The sequence below is a fragment of the Salmo salar genome, chromosome ssa08, assembly GCF_905237065.1.
Source record: "Salmo salar chromosome ssa08, Ssal_v3.1, whole genome shotgun sequence".
In the NCBI taxonomy this organism is placed as follows: domain Eukaryota; kingdom Metazoa; phylum Chordata; class Actinopteri; order Salmoniformes; family Salmonidae; genus Salmo; species Salmo salar.
The window spans coordinates 15149319-15169789 of record NC_059449.1 but is presented as its reverse complement, the minus strand read 5'-3'; the positions used below and the strand labels follow the sequence as shown (position 1 = coordinate 15169789).

General features: G+C 43.6%; 1 protein-coding gene across 5 annotated transcripts in view; it reads right to left on the bottom strand.

Moving 5' to 3' along the window:
* The window catches only part of LOC106602341 (protein FAM13A), a 77768-nt gene that overhangs the window by 12120 nt on the left and 45177 nt on the right, over positions 1–20471 (bottom strand). For 4 of the 5 annotated variants that reach the window (XM_045722811.1, XM_045722814.1, XM_045722813.1 and 1 more), the window contains exons 10-15: positions 12742–12783; positions 11994–12191; positions 11149–11377; positions 8443–8510; positions 7775–7823; positions 2302–2455 (exon numbers count right to left, since the gene is read on the bottom strand). In XM_045722811.1, the coding sequence (XP_045578767.1) occupies positions 2302–2455; positions 7775–7823; positions 8443–8510; positions 11149–11377; positions 11994–12191; positions 12742–12783 (740 nt within the window). The remainder of the gene's footprint in view (positions 1–2301; positions 2456–7774; positions 7824–8442; positions 8511–11148; positions 11378–11993; positions 12192–12741; positions 12784–20471) is intronic. The other variant, XM_045722812.1, reaches the window with a different exon arrangement.

The window sequence follows — 20471 nt, the reverse complement described above, 5'->3', positions numbered from 1 at the left end:
TCACTCAAGTTCACTGCTGTTTAATCAAACACTCAAAACCCAAGCTCTGGCTAGCCTTGCTCTTCCTCTGGCTTCAAAAGATCCAAGCGTTCCGATTGCCTTGCCTGCATCTAGGAGAAATGCTTCTTGTGATATGGGAATGCCATGTCACGGTCAATCATAAGCACTCCCCTGGGAGTTGTAACCCTCAGTAGCTCAGAGGAGTCTAAAGCCTTTTAAGAAGGTACCTCCTGTAGCATGGGATTCTTTTGTGCCAGGTAACACGCAGAATGTGACTTCAAAACTGAACAAAGTCTGTTTTTGTCCTCTCTCACCTCTCCTCATCCCTCCATTCCTGGCTGTGAGAGAACAACACCTGGTGATACCTCTCACTCTTTCTACAGAAAACACACACTATGTGCGTGTGCACACACACACACACACACACACACACACACACACACGCTGCCTGTACTGCCAAAACCAAACTCACATTGGCTGCAGCCCTGACTGACTGCATAAGTAAGCATTTCTATGCAGACAGACACTACCTGAATATTTATCTGTCTATCACACTCACTTTGGCGCGAACAAGCACCAGGCTTACACAGTGCTCCTTAGCTGAATAGGACAAACATGTCTTAAGCCCTACCACTAGAGGGTGTCTGAGTGTTTTTTTCTCCGTTGGTACTGTACTGTACTAGAGACACATTTCAAGACAAACAGTGCTGTTTGAGTTGGAAGAAATACTGGATCTAAAGGAAATGTTTGAACAATATTTTCCTTAAGGTGTTACCCATTTCCATTGGGGTTAGGCAGTTTGGGTTGGGCATGACCGCTGCCTGCACCGAGCAATCACGCAGGAAATTATTTAGTATCCAATATTCAAGTTACTATAAAAAATGGTGCCCATGCATGTCCCTTCAAGTCTGAAACTGCAAGTGGACTTCTTTCAGGTAACTTGCCCTGTGCAAACAAACCTAAGCAATCTAACAACTCTGCATTCAGTCTCACTAGTGTACAAAAACACACTTTTTCAAACTCCACCCACCTCCGACCTTTCTTTCGCAATCTCTCACAAAAACAATCAGACAAGTTCTACATTTACAAATTGTGCAGCATCTAACAGCCTTTCCTTCCTGATACTCCAATCCCACTCAACAACATGCTGCTAATAATTGTTGCACCATGGATTAAAAGCTTACAGAGAAACTACAATAAAATAGTTATTTTCTAATATTCAAACTCTTTTCTGACATGGTTTAATCCCCAAAATCCGCTGTATTGCAGTTATTTAACAAACATTGAACATTTTGAATGGCTGCGAAAATCTCTAAGATCCTTTTTGACTTACATTTCTTTCTCTCTAAAAAATAATAAGCAGACATGCCCATGATAGACTAATGAATAATAGAATACCTCTGTCTATTTCTGTATAAACTATGCATGATCAATGAGATTCGATACCTTGGCATGAATAAACAAATAGACACACTTCATTGCTTACATCCAATGCCATGTGCAGAGTTGAAATCCAACCTTAATGAACACACACACACTTATTGTTCCTAGGGTTAATCTAATCATGCAGGCACACACACACACACACACACACCATACGCACTTAAAAAACTAAATGCCAGGAGCGTTTGCAATATCAATGGGAAGACAATACATCCCGACCATATCAAACAAGATCAATGTCAATCCCTTTAAGAAAAGATAAAACCTCAACGCCCCTTAAACAGTACAGTATTTTTCACCTGTAATCTTCCCCTTTAATGATTGTCGTAAGCAATCTGGAAGCTATTCACAACCCACAAACTGCCCAATAACTGCCAACCAAAAGGCGAAACATGCCAGCAGCATGTACAAACCGTAAATACTCACTCTTTCACTCTTCAATAACTCATGGTAGCAGCACGACAACACAATATTCTATGCTGTTCCCATCACTTTGTAAACCAAAAAAACTCCATGTGGTCTGATGAAACAGGAGCTACATTTGTCAAAAAGGCAATAAAAAGACCTGCTATCTAAATGCAATATGCTGCGCCAAGCTGTGTACACAAGCACAACGCCTTCAGTGATGGTGCAGCTTCTCCAGATATAGAAGCCGAGAGACTTTAAGAGCATCTGAGTCCATAAATCTTCTTGAAGACACAGAAGGAGCCACCACAACAAGATGAGGAGGAGAGGGAGCAGGAGGGCTGCAGCTGCCACCCAGACACCCATGTGCTGCCTAGAAGGAAGGGAAGGACTGAGGGAGTGTGTGGAAGAGGGGAAGAAAGGCTGGAGGGGGGGATTGGACTCAAGATTTACCTCCCCAGTTGTTATTGTTGGTCAGAGCCGACAGGTCCAAGCGGGGTACGTCCTCGCCACATTCCTGGTCCGAACTCCGGCCGATGACCCCCCTCCTGTCGGCCGTTTCACAGCTACTAGGCAGCTCCTGGATCTTCATACTACTGAGTCGTGTCTGCACAACCATGGAGAGACAAAAAACAACAAGGGCTGGGAGTGAGCATGCTCCTTAAGTTCAGCCATACGCTGCCTCTGCCTGGCCCAGCCTACCACAGCCCTTGCACGAGGGGGTGACAACACTCCTGATTGGTCCACTGGGCGTGTCTGTCTGTGTGTGTGTGTGTGTGTGTGTGTGTGTGTGTGTATATATGTGTGTATGAGGTTTCATGCCCCTCCTCTTTTCTCTCTGGGTTCCCACCCCTTCCTCGCTCTCTCTCTCTCTCTCTCTGTGTGTGCATATGCACTGATCCTTTGGAGTGATTTGTCTCACAGTAGCCAGAGCAGAAGGGAGGGGGAGAAAGGGAGGAGGAAGGGAAGGAGGAGGAAAAGAAGGAGGTATGGCAATGAAAAGCAAGCAGATTATTCGCCAGACGCCAGCACACAGGCTGAGATTTTTTTCCCTCTCTTCTGCTGCAGAAAGACATCCTTGCCTTGGAGCATGGAGGAGTTCTCTCTTCCTCTTTTGGCTACCACTCTCTTCCCCTCTAGCCTCTGCCTAGGCGTGGGACAGAGTTATTTTAGGAACAGATCAGGGATTAAAACTGCCCCAGCCTCATAGATGCCACCTATAAAAGGAACTGCCATTGAGGGTGTTGTGTAACTGTGGGGGGGGGGGTGAAAGGTGAACGTTACTGTAATACCAATGATAGGGAGTTATCAAGTGCTCTCAGCTGTTGACTGGCAAATAGCTTTGATGTGACTGATAGTTGGAATTTGTCCCAGACACCCAGCTATCCGACGCTGGGGACCATAGACCATGTAACAACGGACATTTAAACACTCTGAATCAGAATCTCAAAAATGTCCTTCCTTTTCGCTGTTAATCTCTCCTTTCCTACCCTTCAGTCAAGGAGCACACTGTCATTGTTTACTGGGAAAGTGAATTGCGGCCACACAGTGTGTGTGTGTGTGTGTGTGTGTGTGTGTGTTTTGCGAACATGCATGTAGCTGGAAACACACACACACACACACACACACACACACACACACACACACACACAGTGTAAAACAGGACACCCTCAAAAGTAATCTAACCCTAGTTCTAAAAAAGCGAGTGACTCTCAGATTCAAAAGTACTTCATGTTACAGAACACAAGCAAACAAACACTTCAGAAGGAAAACAACCCCATATCAATGACAACTCATTTAGGTTCATATGATTGATATGGGGCCATGACCAGGCTGTTAGGTCGAACAATAGAAACCTCTTGACTACATCTCAAGTTGTGAAGAAAGAGCTGATTACCTTGAGATGGACTGGGGTCAAAGACGTCAAAAGAAGAACAACACTGCTACAAAACATTTTCTCACGTGTTCTGTGCCCTCTTTTCCTTCAACTGTTTCAAAGCACACTTCTTACACAACAATTCACCTGATGTCATTTCAGCAATGCAGATCTCTTTCTGGCACTGAAACTAGTCGCCCTTGATCCCACCAAAGGGGTCATTGACATGCAAATTAGGACAATTTAATCAAATACTTTCAAAGCATCGCCCCATTAGAGGTTATACAGAGAAAGGACTAGAAATGTAATGTGATCAAATCGCATTTCACACATGGACGAGCTAATGATAGGTTTGATTCAATCTTTTTCAGTCACATTAATCATCGTCCTTATTGCGGTTAATGATCACATTGCTGTAAGAATGACTATAAAAACGATATGATTTATAGAAGCAGTCAAAGGTTTGGACACACCTACTCATTCGAGGTTTGTTCTTTATTTTGACTATTTTCTACATTGTAGAATAATAGTGAAGACATCAAAACTATGAAATAACACATATGGAATCATGTAGTAACCAAAAAAGTGTAATATTTTATATTTGAGATTCTTCAAAGTAGCCACCCTTGAGTGCGCAAAGCTGTCATCAAGGCAAATGGTGGCTACTTTGAAGAATCTCAAATCTCAAATATATTTGTATTTGTTTAACACTTTTTTGGGTTACTACATGATTCCATATGTGTTATTTCATAGTTTTGATGTCTTCACTATTATTATATAATGTAGAAAATAGTAAAATAAAGAAAAACCCTTGAATGAGTACGTGTGTCCAAACTTTTGACTGGTACTGTATATATACACACTGTATTACTTTAAAAGAAAACGTCTTAATGTACCATCACAGTAGTCATATTCAGCAAATGTTTCTATCAACAAGTCTCTGGAAAATACTACACACAACAGAAAGATAAACATCTCTATACAGTCCCAATCCTTTCAGGATTAACCCAGACTCACTACAAGACAGAGAACAGCTTGACCGCGGCGACCATTTACCCTGGCTGTAAATATCACTGACTGTACATAACCTACTGTACTATAATCCTTTATCCTAGCACAACTCAACTACGGATCACATTACATCATCACTAGTCGCCCTGGGTAGAGTGATGCAGAGGGAGACCAGGGTACTAGCATTCAGCATTGCAGATAGAAATTGAATGAGTAAATATAGCTAGTATGATTCCTTTACTCTAAATGTCAGTGAAAGACATCAGCTCTACTAAATATATTTCTATCTGAACGGTCCACAATGTTGTGCTCAGGCTTTGGTCTTGGATTTGTCCCACAGTGGGTGTTCTTTCCATTGTTAATCTGTGTGTTAGGCGTTTTATAGACCGGCTACACACAAACACATGGTGGATTTAGGAGGATGAGGCTGGGGTGGTAATGACAGACACAGACAGGGTGGAGAGAAGGGGCTCGTCTGGGAGGGTAGCATCACATTGGATGAGGAGGCTTGAAACACAGCCACAAGTGACACGCACGCTAGAACGCACACACACACACACAGAGCTGTAGTGCATCTGATTTGTCGTGTGTATACTGAACGAGCAATAACCCCCTTCACCCACATTTTTGTGATCCATTAGTACTACAGTACAATCCTGAGATTTTCACAATATTATACAGATGCAAGAAATCAGAATCTCCACCAAGTAAGCATCATGTTTGGGTTTTTTTGGAGGGGGGGGTGCTCAAATTTACATGCCGTCCAAGCTTTTATCCAACCAAATAAGATCCCTTTGAAAGTTGAAATGTCTTTTGCGGCAGGGTACTAAGCAGTACAGTACTGTAGGCATTATAGCTAAAGCCAAAAGAAAGACTTGTTTGTACAGTTACATTCCAGGTCCCATTGATCTGTACTGTACTGGTTTAAGTGATCCATAATTGATGTGTGGAAGTCTTTAATCTCTTAAACCTGTCCTTACTCCCTGTACCTCCACTTGCCGTTGACTGTGTGTGTAGTATTGGGGACAGGGCTGAGAATGTGGTACACACACACACACACACACACACACACACACACACACACACACACACACACACACACACACACACACACACTGGAACAGTGAGCTGTAGAAGCCATTCTAGGTGTCACCAGGTTAAAGAGGCTCAGGATTACCACACACTGATACAGTTCAGAGTGTGTGTACGTGTGTGTGGTGACCGAGGCAACCACTCACTAAAGCCAAGGCTGTAAAAGACTCTGTCCTAAAAAACGTTTTATGACGGTGTGAAAGCCAAACAGGTCAAATGAACATGTTTCTCACGTCTTTCACGTCGACTTGAGTTGCTTCTAGGATAACAAGCGATATACGGACGAAGAAGCGTTCCATCGTGCAAATGACTGAAACACTAAAAGGCTGTCTTTGTTTTGACTGAACTGTCTCTGAATAAACACAGTAAACTTTAGTTACAGTTTAAACAGACAACATAAAACTGAGCTTCAACAATACCGTTAAAAATATGCTTAAAAACAATAAATCTAGTCAAGACATCAATCTGCCTTTGGCTGCGACCCAAATTCCCTTCATAGTTCACTACTGTTGACCAGCGCCCCTAGGGAAAACAGCCTCTGTCTTAGTAGACCGATCAAGAGCACTAATCTCCTTAGTACACTAATTGGACCTGCTGTCAGTAGTACGCTCTGATGTCACTAGGCGCTGGTATCCCTCATGCCACCACCTCTGATCTGACACCAACAACCAGCAGAGAGGTTGGCACAATAACCCTTTACCCCGAGGACGCCGTGCCACCATGCCAGGCACAGACTGCATCTCAGTGGGTACAGCCTGTTCTGAGGTGGTGAATGTGGAGGAGGTGGAGACAGAGAATTGTGTCACTGAGACCCATCTGGACTGTGTGTGTGTGTACAGTTCAGTTGTAGAGTCACATTAAGTGTTACCGATTAGCCTACTGTACTAGAAGGCAGATGGACCAGTAGATTACATAGGACTGTTTCCATCTGTATACCACCTTAGCAACTATGACCTTGTCACTATGCTAAATAACTACAGCTGCTATTGATGTTTTTAATAGCTACACAGTGCTTCACATTTCGAAGTGATACAGAGCTGCAGTGTAAAACGTTCACAGCATTTCCCATCAAGATGTGTGGATATGTCGTTTATTTTGTGTGGTGATTTTCATTCAATGAAAAGCTCAAACTTTGTTTTGGTTTCTTTTCTACTTCTCTTCTTTCCATATTGTGTCAATAGTAGTGATTCATTGTTGCTTAGCTGTCAATCCCTCCAAGGGATGTCTGCTTTTCCCCTAAAGAGAAGATGTTTGGCTGTAACATTTTCACCAGCAGAGATGTGGTAGTTCCACATTGCAGTGAGTGGACCAAAATAGTATCTCATTTATCTGCTCCATTTGTTCATTGGTCAGGAACAAACTCTAGATGTTCCCTCAGACCCCTCCTCTTCCCTCAGACCCCTTCCTCTTCCCTCAGAACCCTTCCTCAGAACCCTTCCTCTTTCCTCAGAACCCTTCCTCTTCCCTCAGAACTCTTCCCTCAGAACTCTTCCCTCAGAACCCTCCTCTTCCCTCAGACCCCTCCTCTTCCCTCAGACCCCTTCCTCTTCCCTCAGAACTCTTCCCTCAGAACCCTCCTCTTCCCTCAGACCCCTCCTCTTCCCTCAGACCCCTTCCTCTTCCCTCAGAACTCTTCCCTCAGAACTCTTCCCTCAGAACTCTTCCCTCAGAACCCTTCCTCTTCCCTCAGAACCCTTCCTCTTCCCTCAGAACCCTTCCTCTTCCCTCAGAACCCTACACTCCCCATCAATCACCTAGGCTACTGACAGACTCTGGCCCTATCTTCCGCAAGCAGTGTGAACACAGCAAGCCTAGGAGATCTAGCATGTACATGCAGGGAATTTCAGTGAAAGAGGAAGAGAGCGAGAGAGAGGAGATAGGAGAGGGAGAAGAGAGAGGAGGAGAAGAGAGAGGAGAGCGAGAGAGAGAGCGAGACACTCAACTCACCCATGAAGGAGTTAGAGGAAGACTGGGGTCCTTTCTTTGACTGTCATTTCTGAAAGAGAGGTGAAAACATAGACATGTTATGTCACCTCACACCCTAGCAAGGACACTGGTGTTTTCCACCCAGCCAGGAGCCCGTAGAACAGCGTGCCGAGTTGAGTTTAGGAAGGCTCTCGCCCCCTAACTCCCCAATGTCAGCAGCATTCTCTCAAGTTTATCAGATTATAAACTTTGTTAAATAAATGTTCTCCGATAAAGGCAGGTGCTGCGACACAATGGGACTAGGTCTCAGGGAGTCTGTCTGAGCTTTAGCGACACAACAATCCTTCTTTAAATAACAGTGTCACATTACCTTAGTACAGGGTTCCTCCAACTCGGCCCTCGGGACCCCAAGAGGTGCACGTCTTGTTTTTTGCCCTAGCACTACACAGCTGATAATTAGTTGATTATCTCAGTCAGCTGTGTAGTGCTAGGGCAAATCTAAATGTGCACCTCTTGGGGTCCCGAGGACCGAGTTTGGGAAACACTGCCTTAGGATCTAGATTAAGTAGTGAAAATGGTCGGTATTAGGTACTTCTGTTGGAGAACTTTTCTATCTAAATGAACAGGTGAAAAATGGTCAGTAGTAGTTACGAGCATTTTAAAGGGTGTTCAAATGTCACAATGCTTACCGGTTATCTGATGACTCCATGTTGTTTGTCCCGGGTTTGTCATGTACTCTTGACATGCATTCTTTTAGCTGTAGAAAATAGTAATAAAATGTTATGTATTCTATCTCCCTAATGGAGATTAAAGTATGCATCAAAGTGCAACGCTGATCCTGACATGCTTCCATCAGACATCTATGTCTGGAGCAAAAAATGTATTTCAGGGAAATTATGTTTCGAGAACATTTGACGTAAACAGTGTGCCGAAACCCGGTTTACACAATTACACAGGATTTGTTATTCTGTTTGCCTTGGCCATTAGATAAATAAAACACATATCAAATCTAGCAAAACATTTATATCACATTATTCATAAGTATCTATTTAAAAACATATTTCTCCAACATCAACGACAACCACGGCGAAGGAAAGCTGAACGAGTCAAATCATCAGTTGGTTATAGAAACAGGTTCCAGAACAGGTGGTGGAGTGGGGTGGGTCACACCAACTAACGAGGGGGTGTGGTGTACAGCGTGTACTGTTCTATGGTGCTGTGGTGTTCTGTACACTATGACACCCCGGGACTAACCCTCTGGGAGGCTTCATAGGGCCTTAATGACTCCCCATAGGCTTTGGGCACACTCTGCTAGAGTAGCTTCCAGACCTGGGTGCCAATGTTATTTGTTTTCGTTAAAGTATTTTCGGTGCACTTGATTGAGCTTGCTTGGAGCAACAGAAGTAATAGAATCGTCACAAAAGTGCAAAACCCACCCGTCTAGCGGTATTCGAGAGAAAACAAATACTATTTGAGCCCAGGCCTGTTACAGTAGCTACCCTCCTGTTACATCAGCCAACCCCCTCTGTCAGTCACTCCTAACACCCCTGTCCTGCCAGCCAAGGTTAAGACATCGCCACTACAGTATGTATGTCAGGATTTCAGGTGTCTTCTCATCTCTTACATAACACACCTGTGTTATCTTAACCCGGCACAGCCAGAAGAGGACTGGCCACCCCTCTGATCCTGGTTCCTCTCTAGGTTTCTTCCTAGGTCCCTGCTTTTCTAGGGGGGGTTTTCCTAGCCACCGTGCTTCTACATCTGCATTGGTTTCTCTTTGGGTCTTTAGGCTGGGTTTCTGTATAAGCACATTGTGACATCTGCTGATGTAAAAATAAATACATTGAATTGGTTGAGATGGCATGGAAAAGCCACTAAATGTCTAGCTATACCCTGTTTGTCCCTCTAAGTGTTTTTTTTAACGTGAAGCCGTGGAATCTATTTTCGTCCCTGCGATAACACACACGCTTCAGTCGAGCTAGGCTATACATTAGCCTGGGATATTGATGAGACGAGTGTGTCTGTCGACGTAAATAATCGATCAACTTATATTCACAGATGAGGAAGTGCCACGACTACTTAGAGTTAATGCAGTGAAGACAGCAGATCGGCCCTGTAGCCCATATTACTGGGGCCTGAGCCTATTCCAGCACCGCCCAAAGTCTTAGTGACTTTGAACTAAGATACGGTCTCTGTATTAAGGGCCGTATCATTGGTAATGAGCCACTGGGCATGACTTACTACCCTTTAAGCTGTTGGCAGGCAACTGTTTGCTGACAAAGGATTTTCTGCTGCATTTGATACATACCGATGCTACATCTCAGTTAGCAATGTTAAAATAGTGTGGAACCTGGTTTAGTCCGCCAGCAGTTTGGAAGCATATTTCTTAGACAATGATGTAATGACCTGAGGTAGACAATACCATACCCTCCAGCATAATGAGACAATTAAATGGGAAATATACTAAAATGTGCAGTTGAGGGCCTACATTTTAAATATCAAATTCAGCCTTCCAAGAGTCCAATATCATATTGCGACACACCTCAAATGGTATGTTTTCTTAATTTGCTATGCATTTAATTTGCACACATAAACAACGTCACTGAGGTAAGCGGTTATTACCTTAACTCCGAAACAAAACACTGTTCTGAACATGACGGTCTCGAACCCTGAACGACAACAAGCCCTTGCTACACAACAACACAGTACATGTGTTCCTTCCTCATCTTCAAAAGCAAATGCTAATTGAACCTGGTTAACGCGCTGCCCTCCAATTTAGAGTGTTCCAGGGAGGGAGGTTGCCTAGCATTTAGCGGAGCGCTAGAGCACGCTGCCTGGCCTATCACGTGCCTCTGTAGCCTATGTAAGATTGATTAGGAATCCAGCTATTGGCGGCTATGCTGATGTTTATACCAATGTTCTCTATCTACCTCCATCTCTCTGCTGTCCCCGATTTAGCAGTTCTTGTGAAACATCACCAATTACTCAGGAGTGACTCATAGCAGCCATTAAGAGTAGACGGGGGTTGGTGGTAAGCCAGACGTCACACCAGCGAAGTGAAAAACACCACAGCGGCGTAGACCTTGTCTGCATCACAATGTTTTGTGGGAGAAGAAGAGGGAGGATTATGAGAACCAGGCTAGGGAACTTGAAGGTTCAGGTTGCTCTTTGGGAGTATAAAACATGACACTATGAAAATAAATGATGAGAGTGCACTGCAAAATAAGTAAACAAGTAATTGTCTTAGATGTGCTGTTTTGAATGTTTGACCTCCACCTGAATTCAACAAGGGGCCTGCAGTATAAATGAGCATGACATGGCAACAATAGGCACACATCTGCAATGAGGAGGAGCGAGAGAGACAGAGAAAGAAAGAGAGGAGGAGAGAGACTTACCGCGTGGGGGTCCTGGTTGTCACTAAGCTGGCCAAGCGTGGGGCTCTGGTGGCAGTGTTTAGGCTTCCTGGGTCTGGGGCCCTCGTGGTGGAGCCCTCCCTGGCTAGTCTGGTAGTCCCTCCTGACTCCTTCCTCACCCACGCTAACGCCACAGCTGCTAGCTCCGCTAACGCTGCCGGCCGCTGGGATGTTCTCTTTGTTGATGTCTCCTTCCCTCAGAGACGAGGATCTGTTTTCAAATGGAGATAAAGGAAAGAAGAGGGGGAATCAAACTGACTCTCTTTCTCTCTCGCTGTAACAAAGGGGCCTGGGTTACAAATGACAAGGTCATCGTGGTGACTTCGTCTACTTATACCTTGTACCCAGGCTAACGCCATGTTTAGCATTTGCGCTAATTCTATTTACAGAGTACAGTACTTGTCTTATTGACGTTGTATGGTGGGTGGCTGCACTAATGTAGCCCGCTAATCCATGTTTTCACTGCTTCTCCAGACTCCATCAGGTCTCTATCAACAAAGACTAGCTTGGTAGCACTAGGACCCCAGACTCCATTATAACCCCAGTGGACATGACCACTAGAGGTGAGGCCATTGGGAGCATAGAGTTTGAATTACTAGAATTGACATCGGATCATAATAAGTCTCCCAGTCCACTGATATTGGTAAATCCAATGGTGGAAACTGCCATTGTTGATGCCGAGAACTCTGAGAATGCCACTCTGTTCGCAATGATACTCACAAAGGATGCCTTTGACCAAATATACTAATCAACAACAGTAAAGACAGATCCTACACCAATAGGCTGAGACAAATGTCCTATGTAAGGATTCATTCTATGGTCCATACCTGCTCCTGTCCCGGTGTCTCTGAGCCTCTTCCTGCTCCCTCTGGTGCCGACGTCTCTGCCGTGCCGTCGGGGTTACCTCGGGCGACGAGGAGCACCCGGTCGACTCGGAATCCTCCGTCGTACTTTGACCTCCTCCGCACATGTGCACATCGAAGAGATGCTGCTCCACTGCCGACCTGATGGTCCTCTCCAGAACACTAGAGAGAGAGAGATGGAGAGAGCAGAGGGAGAGGGTAAAAGAGAGAGAATGAGAGAGAGAAATAGAGGGAGAGAGGATGTTATTGAGAAATACGATATGCACCAGACAAAGCTTCTTCCGCAGCTGTCATTGAAACTACTGAAATAACTATGCTGCATGGTCACCACTATGTCCTCCTGGAACTGTTCATCGTAGTGAGTATATAATATAACGATGCTGCATGGTCACCACTATGTCCTCCTGGAACTGTTCATCGTAGTGAGTATATAATATAACGATGCTGCATGGTCACCACTATGTCCTCCTGGAACTGTTCATCGTAGTGAGTATATAATATAACGATGCTGCATGGTCACCACTATGTCCTCCTGGAACTGTTCATCGTAGTGAGTATATAATATAACGATGCTGCATGGTCACCACTATGTCCTCCTGGAACAGTTCATCGTAGTGAGTATATAATATAACGATGCTGCATGGTCACCACTATGTCCTCCTGGAACTGTTCATCGTAGTGAGTATATAATATAGAATGGCAGTGTACTCACTTAGTCAGGTCAGATCTACACTGGACAGATGAGAGGTGGTTGCTGGAGAGAGAGAAAGAGAGAGAGAGAAGAGAGAGAAAGATAGAGAAGAGAGAAATAAAGAGAGAGAGAAGAGAGAGAAGAGAGAGAGAGAAATAAAGAGAGAAAGATAGAGAGAAGAGAGAGAAAGATAGAGAGAGAAATAAAGAGAAAGAGAGAAGAGAGAGAGAAATGGAAAGAGAGAGAAGAGAGAGAAAGATAGAGAAGAGAGAGAAATGGAAAGAGAGAGAAAGATAGAGAAGAGAGAGAGAGAAATAAAGAGAAAGATAGAGAGAAATAAAGAGAGAGAAGAGAGAGAAAGATAGAGAGAGAGAGAAGAGAGAGAAAGATAGAGAGAGAGAAGAGAGAGAGAAATAAAGAGAAAGAGAGAGAAGAGAGAGAAATGGAAAGAGAGAGAAGAGAGAAATAAAGAGAGAGAAAGATAGATAGAGAGAAGAGAGAGAAAGATAGATAGAGAGAGAGAAGAGAGAGAAAGATAGAGAGAAATAAAGAGAGAGAGAAATAAAGAGAAAGAAGAGAGAGAAATGGAAAGAGAGAAGAGAGAGAGAGAAATAAAGAGAGAAAGATAGATAGAGAGAAGAGAGAAAGATAGATAGAGAGAGAGAAGAGAGAGAAAGATAGAGAGAAATAAAGAGAAAGAAGAGAGAGAAATGGAAAGAGAGAGGAGAGAAGAGAGAGAGAGAAATAAAGAGAGAGAAAGATAGATAGAAGAGAGAGAAAGATAGAGAGAGAAATAGAAAGATAGAGAGAGAGGAGAGAAGAGAGAGAAGAGAGAGAAAGATAGAGAAATAAAGAGAGAGAAGAGAGAGAAATAAAGAGAGAGAGAGCATGTTTTAAGACAGCAGAGAGACAGGTGGTGTGAACAGGCAGCCCTCACAGGCCCCCAGGCTCTGTGGCTGACCCCAGGCAGTCAGGGTGTGTGTGTTATGTATGTACATGTGTGTGTGCGCGTGTCAAAACGTCAGCCGTATTCAGCTCCTAAGGAGGCCCTCTGGGAGCAAAGTGGCTGGCTGCCATGGTGACCGGTAAGCTGTGATCGCACGTCTCCCCCTTAATATTAGTCTATTGTTACACACGCACGTGCACACGAACACACAAGCGCCACACACACACCTAATGAAGAGGACATGGCAGACCTTACATACAGTGAGTGACAGCAGCTCGCCTCTCTCGTCTGATATGTGTCTGTGTGTATGTGTGTGTGTGTGTGTGTGTGATTTGTGTGTGTGTGTATTTGTATGAGTGTGTTTGCTAGACCAGGTGATAGTGATATGGCCTACTACCACCTTCCCTTAAGAGATAGCATGCAGTGTCAGCACAGCTATTGAGGCCAGGCGTACAAGGTGATTTTTCAGTTCAACAAAAACATGAATATAGGTCGTTCATAATGGCTTTTGGCACCATACTGTAGATACAGTATCTTACTAAATATCAACATTACATCTTATTAATACAAATCTAGAATACACTCCTCAATCCATTTCAATAGGAGGCTATTTGAGCTCCAACATTACCAGGAAAGACCAGGGGAATTCACAGAAATACACAAAAGCATGACTTCCTTCCTTCAGCTTGTGTGTGGGGGTACTGAGCACCCAACAATACACAATATTCTCCTTACAGCTCATGCATCAGCATCAGTGTTGACAGTGATAGCATGGCTTTGTGTGTGTGTGTGTGTGTGTGTGTGTGGCCAAGGTGAGGATGGACAAATGAGAGAGCTGATGGAGGAGAGATAAGAGTAATTATATGGGATTAATAAAGTGATTATAGAACATAGGTGAAAAGAGTGTGTGTACAGTGCTAGTGTGTAAACAGAGCATAAAACAATGAACAGTCGCATCACATCAAACAAGAGATTAATTGAAGCCAAGCTTATTGCTTATCGCTTATCTGATTATCGCAAGGTAATTCTGATGACTTTTCAAAATGTGTACAATCAACACATTTTTTAGTCTGGCATGTTCTATTCTCGTTCAGTTCTAGCCAAAGGTTTTATTTTAAACTGGGTTAACGGTAAATGTCACAATGTCCCGAAAATAATTGACTAAAATGGATGACACTGTCAGTGTTGAAAAGCCAAATATACATCTGGTACCAAATGCTAGGGGTTAAAATAACTAACATGTCTTAATGTGTCACCAAGGTGTTATGGCCCATAATGTGTCACCAAGATGTTGGACACCGTAATATTTTGAAAGGTTAAAATGAATGAATCAAATGTATTTATAAAGCCCTTTTTACATGAACAGATGTCACAAAGTGCTTATACAACCAGAAATAACTTATTATGTCACGAGGTACTATGGGTCATTTTGACACCAAAATAAACTGTACCAAAATATAAACGCAAAGTGTTAGTTTCATGTTTCACAAGTCGAAATAAAAGATCCCAGAAATCTCCCATACGCACAAAAAGTTTATTTTTCTCAAATTTTGTGCACAAATTTCTTTACATCCCTGTTAGTGAGCACTTCTCCTTTGCCAAGATAATCCATCCACCTGACAGGTGTGGCATACCAAAAAGCTGATTAAACAGAATGATCATCACACAGGTGCACCTTGTGCTGGGGACAATAAAAGGCCACTCTAAAATGTGTAGTTGTGTCACACAACAGATGTTTAAAGTTTTGAGGGAGTGTGCCAATTGGCAAGAATGTCCAGCAGGGCTGTTGCCAGAGAATTGAATGTTAATTTCTCTACCATAAGCCGCGTCCAACGTTGTTTTAGCGTTTTAGAGAATTTGGCAGTATGTCCAACCAGCCTCATAAACGCAGACCACGTGTAACCATGCCAGCCCAGGACCTCCACATCTGGCTTCTTCACCTGCGGTCTCGTCTGAGACCAGCCACCCGGACAGCTGATGAAACTGTGGGTTTGCACAACCAAAGAATTTCTGCTCAAACTATCAGAAACCATCTCAGGGAGGCTCATGTGAGTGTTCGTCGTCCTCACCAGGGTCTTGACCTGACTGCAGTTCGGCATCTTAACCGACTTCAGTGGGCAAATGCTCACCTTCAATGGTAATTTCTGGGCCAAGAAGTGAACATGGGATATGTTTAAGACAAGGGAAGGAACCTTAATGAATAAAGTCAAGGTCTCCATTAGAGGGAGACATCATTTGGATAGCCTAGTTACCTTGGGATGCGGTGAATCCTTAGGACTTAGTATTTATCGAACATATGGTAATAATATTTAACCCTATTCATAATGCAAACGCTTCCTTAGAAAGATGGACAATAAAGTTATATTCTATTCTGTCTCCTGTTGTGTCTTTTGGACAGTGCCATATTTATCCTGCAACAAGGGCAGCAGTCGTTAGCCTGTTTACATGCAACCTAAACCTCCCAATGTGGAGTCTATAGTCTAGTGTAACAACCAGGAGACTGGGAATGCCAACCCCATGCCAAGTAGCCTCTGTCCGGGCACAGCAGCGGGCAAAAGGGGGGTAAGTACCAGTAGGCTACCAATCCATTCCAGGATATGACATCACTGTCTGGAAAGGGATTATATGTACCACTGAGTTTAGCTATTAGAACCTTCCGCCCACTCTAGACACGTACATGTAACAAGTCTGGAATGAGGTGCGGCTTTGGCTGCGTCTCAAATGGAAACCTTTTCCCTATTTAGTGCACTACTTTTGACCAAGACCCATAGGGCTCTGGTCAAAAGTAGTGCACTATATAGGGAATAGGGTGCCATTTCGGATGCAGCCCTGGTGTGCAATGAATATGCCCTGTGGGTCGTGAACTGTCAAACAGTCAGCCCCTGGCCATGACCTTCCCTTACCACAAGAGGAGCACACACGGTTCTCTTCACGGTCAACAAAATAAGAGACTGACTCAGGATCCAGAACCTCCATCTTAAAACAGAGACAAGAGAGAGATCCAAATCCAGGACTGAGAGCATTATGATATCATCAAACACTTATTTCATGTTAGATAAGTAATGATTCATTTAGGTCCATTTAAAGTTTTTCCATCCGCTGGCAAGCCAACAACAACAAGACATAGAAATAGTAGCTATCATTATAACTAGGCCTGGGGTAGGTATCATTATAACTCAAAGCAAACCACAGGGTGGAATTGGAGTCAGATAATCAACATGGTTACGATCATTGGAGACCTATTTGTGCTCCAATACTGTAGCCATGGTGACAGACCAAAGCACCACAACAAATGTCCTACTGGGGATCTACTTCCATGGCAGAGCGCTCCATCATTTCTTTATGGAGATGACCTGGCTATACGATGGGGTAGCGAGGCATGGGTCACAGAGAGGCTATAAGGTTGCATCCCAAATTGTACCCGATTCCCTTTATAGTGCCCTTGTCAAAAGTAGTGCACTATATATGGAGTAGGGTGACATTTGGGACGTTCCCCAACTGTCTGTAATCCAGGTTACTTTTACTCTAGCTAACAAGTGAGTGAGAACGCTATGCTAAAAATGTTATAGGAGTGGGTCAGAGGCGCTAGAAGTGCTAACAGTCCATTAAAGCTGTAATATATAATTATCATTGAAAGCAAGTCTAAGAAGCGGTAGATGTCTTCTATGTGCGCTATTTCTATGCTTCCCATGCTTAAGTTGAGTTTTTGCGTGTTTTAATTTTGGGTTTGTACATCAGCTGAAAGTACAATATTTTTGGTTATGGAAAATATATTTCACAGCGGGGCGGCAGATAGCCTAGTGGTTAGAGCGTTGGACTAGTAACCAAAAGGTTGCAAGATCGAATCCCCGAGCTGACAAGGTAAAAATCTGTCAATCTGCCCCTGAACAAGGCAGTTAACCCACTGTTCCTAGGCTGTCATTGAAAATAAGAATTTGTTCTTAACTGATCTGCCTAGTAAAATATAAATATTTCACAGTGGTTTAGATTGTACTTCCTTGTTTTGTCACATAAACTGAAGTTAAGCGAACTATTAGAATTTTAGCAACCAGGAAATGGCAGAGTGATTTCTGCATAGTGCACCTTTAAAGGAGCATTTGCAGTGTTATGTTTATAGTCTATGGGTCAGAGAGTGAATGTGATGTTCTAGAAGGAATGGGTGACCCATGTTAAGCTAACAGTCCAAGTGGTGGGCTACCAGACAACAGGCATCTCTGTGGAGCCACACATACAAACATTGACGCACACACACAAACGTACACACATTGACACACACACATATGCATTGACACACACACACACACAAAGACACACACACACACACACACACACACACACACACACACACACACACACACACACACACACACACACACACACACACAAGCTGGAACAGTGAGTCCTAGAAAACATTCTGGGTGTCAAAGTCAAGGGAAGTGAACAAAAATGTGTGTTATGGAATTCTAGAAGGCAGTAAACGTAGAGGAAAAACTCCCAGAGTCACTCTACAGGGGGCTTGAAACAGACCAAACATTAAATGAGAACCTACACATCCAACTCAGTGTGTGTGTGTGTGTGTGTGTGTGCCCAACATCCAGGGATTCAAAAGGAAATGAACGTCCGTTCAACTAATCCGGTATTACACCACAGTCACTGATTAGCCAGGATTTGATCAACATAGAAAGGAAACATGGTTGAAAGGTGAGCTCTATTTCTGACTGGGAAAGGATTAAGCTCTCCTGTGGTGCCCATGGTGTGTGTGACGGGGAACTAGTAGACGCTGGACTTACTTAGAAAGCATGACTCACTTAAGGTTGCGTGAGGAAGAGAGAGAAGTACTGTGCAGGCTAGCACATAGGCAGTCTAGCACAGGCTGTGTAGTGGTAAACATCAGTCACTGTGGTAATGTTTCTCTCTGTAGTGTCAAGGTCTTTGGCATCAGGGGTGGACTCGGAACAGAAATCGTCCTTAGCATTTCTAACACACCGGCCCATATTTTTACTTGAGGCCCACATACCGGCCCATTTTTATCCTCGAGGCCCCCACACTAGGCATTGGCGATATACCGTTTATACCGCATACCGGAGCATTTGGAAATACTGGCTGTGCTATACCACTGCTTATAATGAATGGTAAGTTGAGTATAACTATAGAAACCTAAGATGTGTCAAATAAATTATATCCAGCTCAGGGCTCCAGCTATGCATTTGGTTTGCTAACTTGCTAGATGTCAAGATCAAGCTTCTTGGTTACAGCAGAGTCATTCAATCCCCTCCTAGTTCAAGATCCCTTGTCACGTCCTGACCATAGTAAGACGTTATTTTCTATGGTAGAGTAGGTCAGGGCGTGACAGGGGGTGTTTTTCTATGTTTCGTATTTCTATGTTCAGGTTCAAGTTTTGCATTTCTATGTTGGGTTTGTTTGGGAGGATCTCCAATTAGAGGCAGCTGGTCCTCGTTGTCTCTAATTGGAGATCATTCTTAAGTAGGGTTTTTCCCACCTGGATTGTGGGATCTTGTTTTTGTACAGCTCAGTATAGCATGCAGAACGTGACGTTCGTTTTTCCGTTGTTTGTTATTTTGATTTAGTGTTCTGAGTTTATATAAATAAATTGAACATGAGCACTTACCACGCTGCACCTTGGTCTACTCAATACGACGAGCGTCACATCCCTGTTGCCTAAATTGTTTTGTGCGTACCCGGTATGGTACAGAAACAGTATGAAAATCTGGATACTGCCCAACCCTACCCCACACCAGCTCATTTGTCCCTCGAGGGCCCCGTTATTAGCCAGACAATTATAATTTTGCGCAAAAATAACCAGACAGGCCCACTGAGTCAGACAGGCCCACTGGGCTAAAAATGGACCAGCCCATCTGGCATTTGCCTGTAATGCCAGATAGCCAGTCCACCCCTGTTTGGCATCCTTCATCATCATATACATTATGGCCTCTGATCCATCACCATCGATCGAAATCATTGTGAAAATATCAGATGTATGCTACTGGTCACGATCTTGAACACATAACTAGGTATATGTGAAGGATGAAACCTGTTTAGGGTACATTTCAAAGGAGAAACGGCCGAATGAGGGTCTGTGCCAAGGCATATGAACTTACTATAGAGTTCAGCAGGTACACTTGCATTCAATGTGCCTCAAAGTACCTGGTGAAGGCGGTAAAGTTGACGTGACTAGAGTTTACAGTATCAGCCAAACAGGAAGTTAACAGGAAGTGATGCCATAAAATGTCATGGGGGGGTGCCTGACTGGAGGGTGACTCATAGATCAGGTGTCAGAGCAGAATGATCCGGTTCAACCAGAAATTCCACTAAGAACCTTGTTCGTCTGATGTCACTGTATGGCAAGGTGTCAAACCAGAACGATCCGGTTCCATTAAGAACCATGTTGGTCTGATGTCACTGTATAACAGGGTGTCAAAGCAGTTCATGATGGGTATATGTTTTGGTGAATATTTCCATCAAGTGGAGGCGTGACAATTGAGTGGATTGCCAAACTATGTTGGGAATCTGGTTCCGCACTATAGATGTAGTAACACGAAATGTTCTGTTATATGATATAGTTATATGATATATTTGTGAAGTTATGTACCCATTTCTTCAGATACTTTGTGAATACAGTGATGGATCAATATCCAGATGTATGAAACAATGGGATGTACTGTATGACAATTGATCTAATTTGAGATGTTAAATTGTACAATTTCAGGAGTGCAGTGTGTAGGCCCGTTGGAGAGATCAATATCCAAAATGACCAGCATGATAACAGTAAACAAAGGTGCCAGTC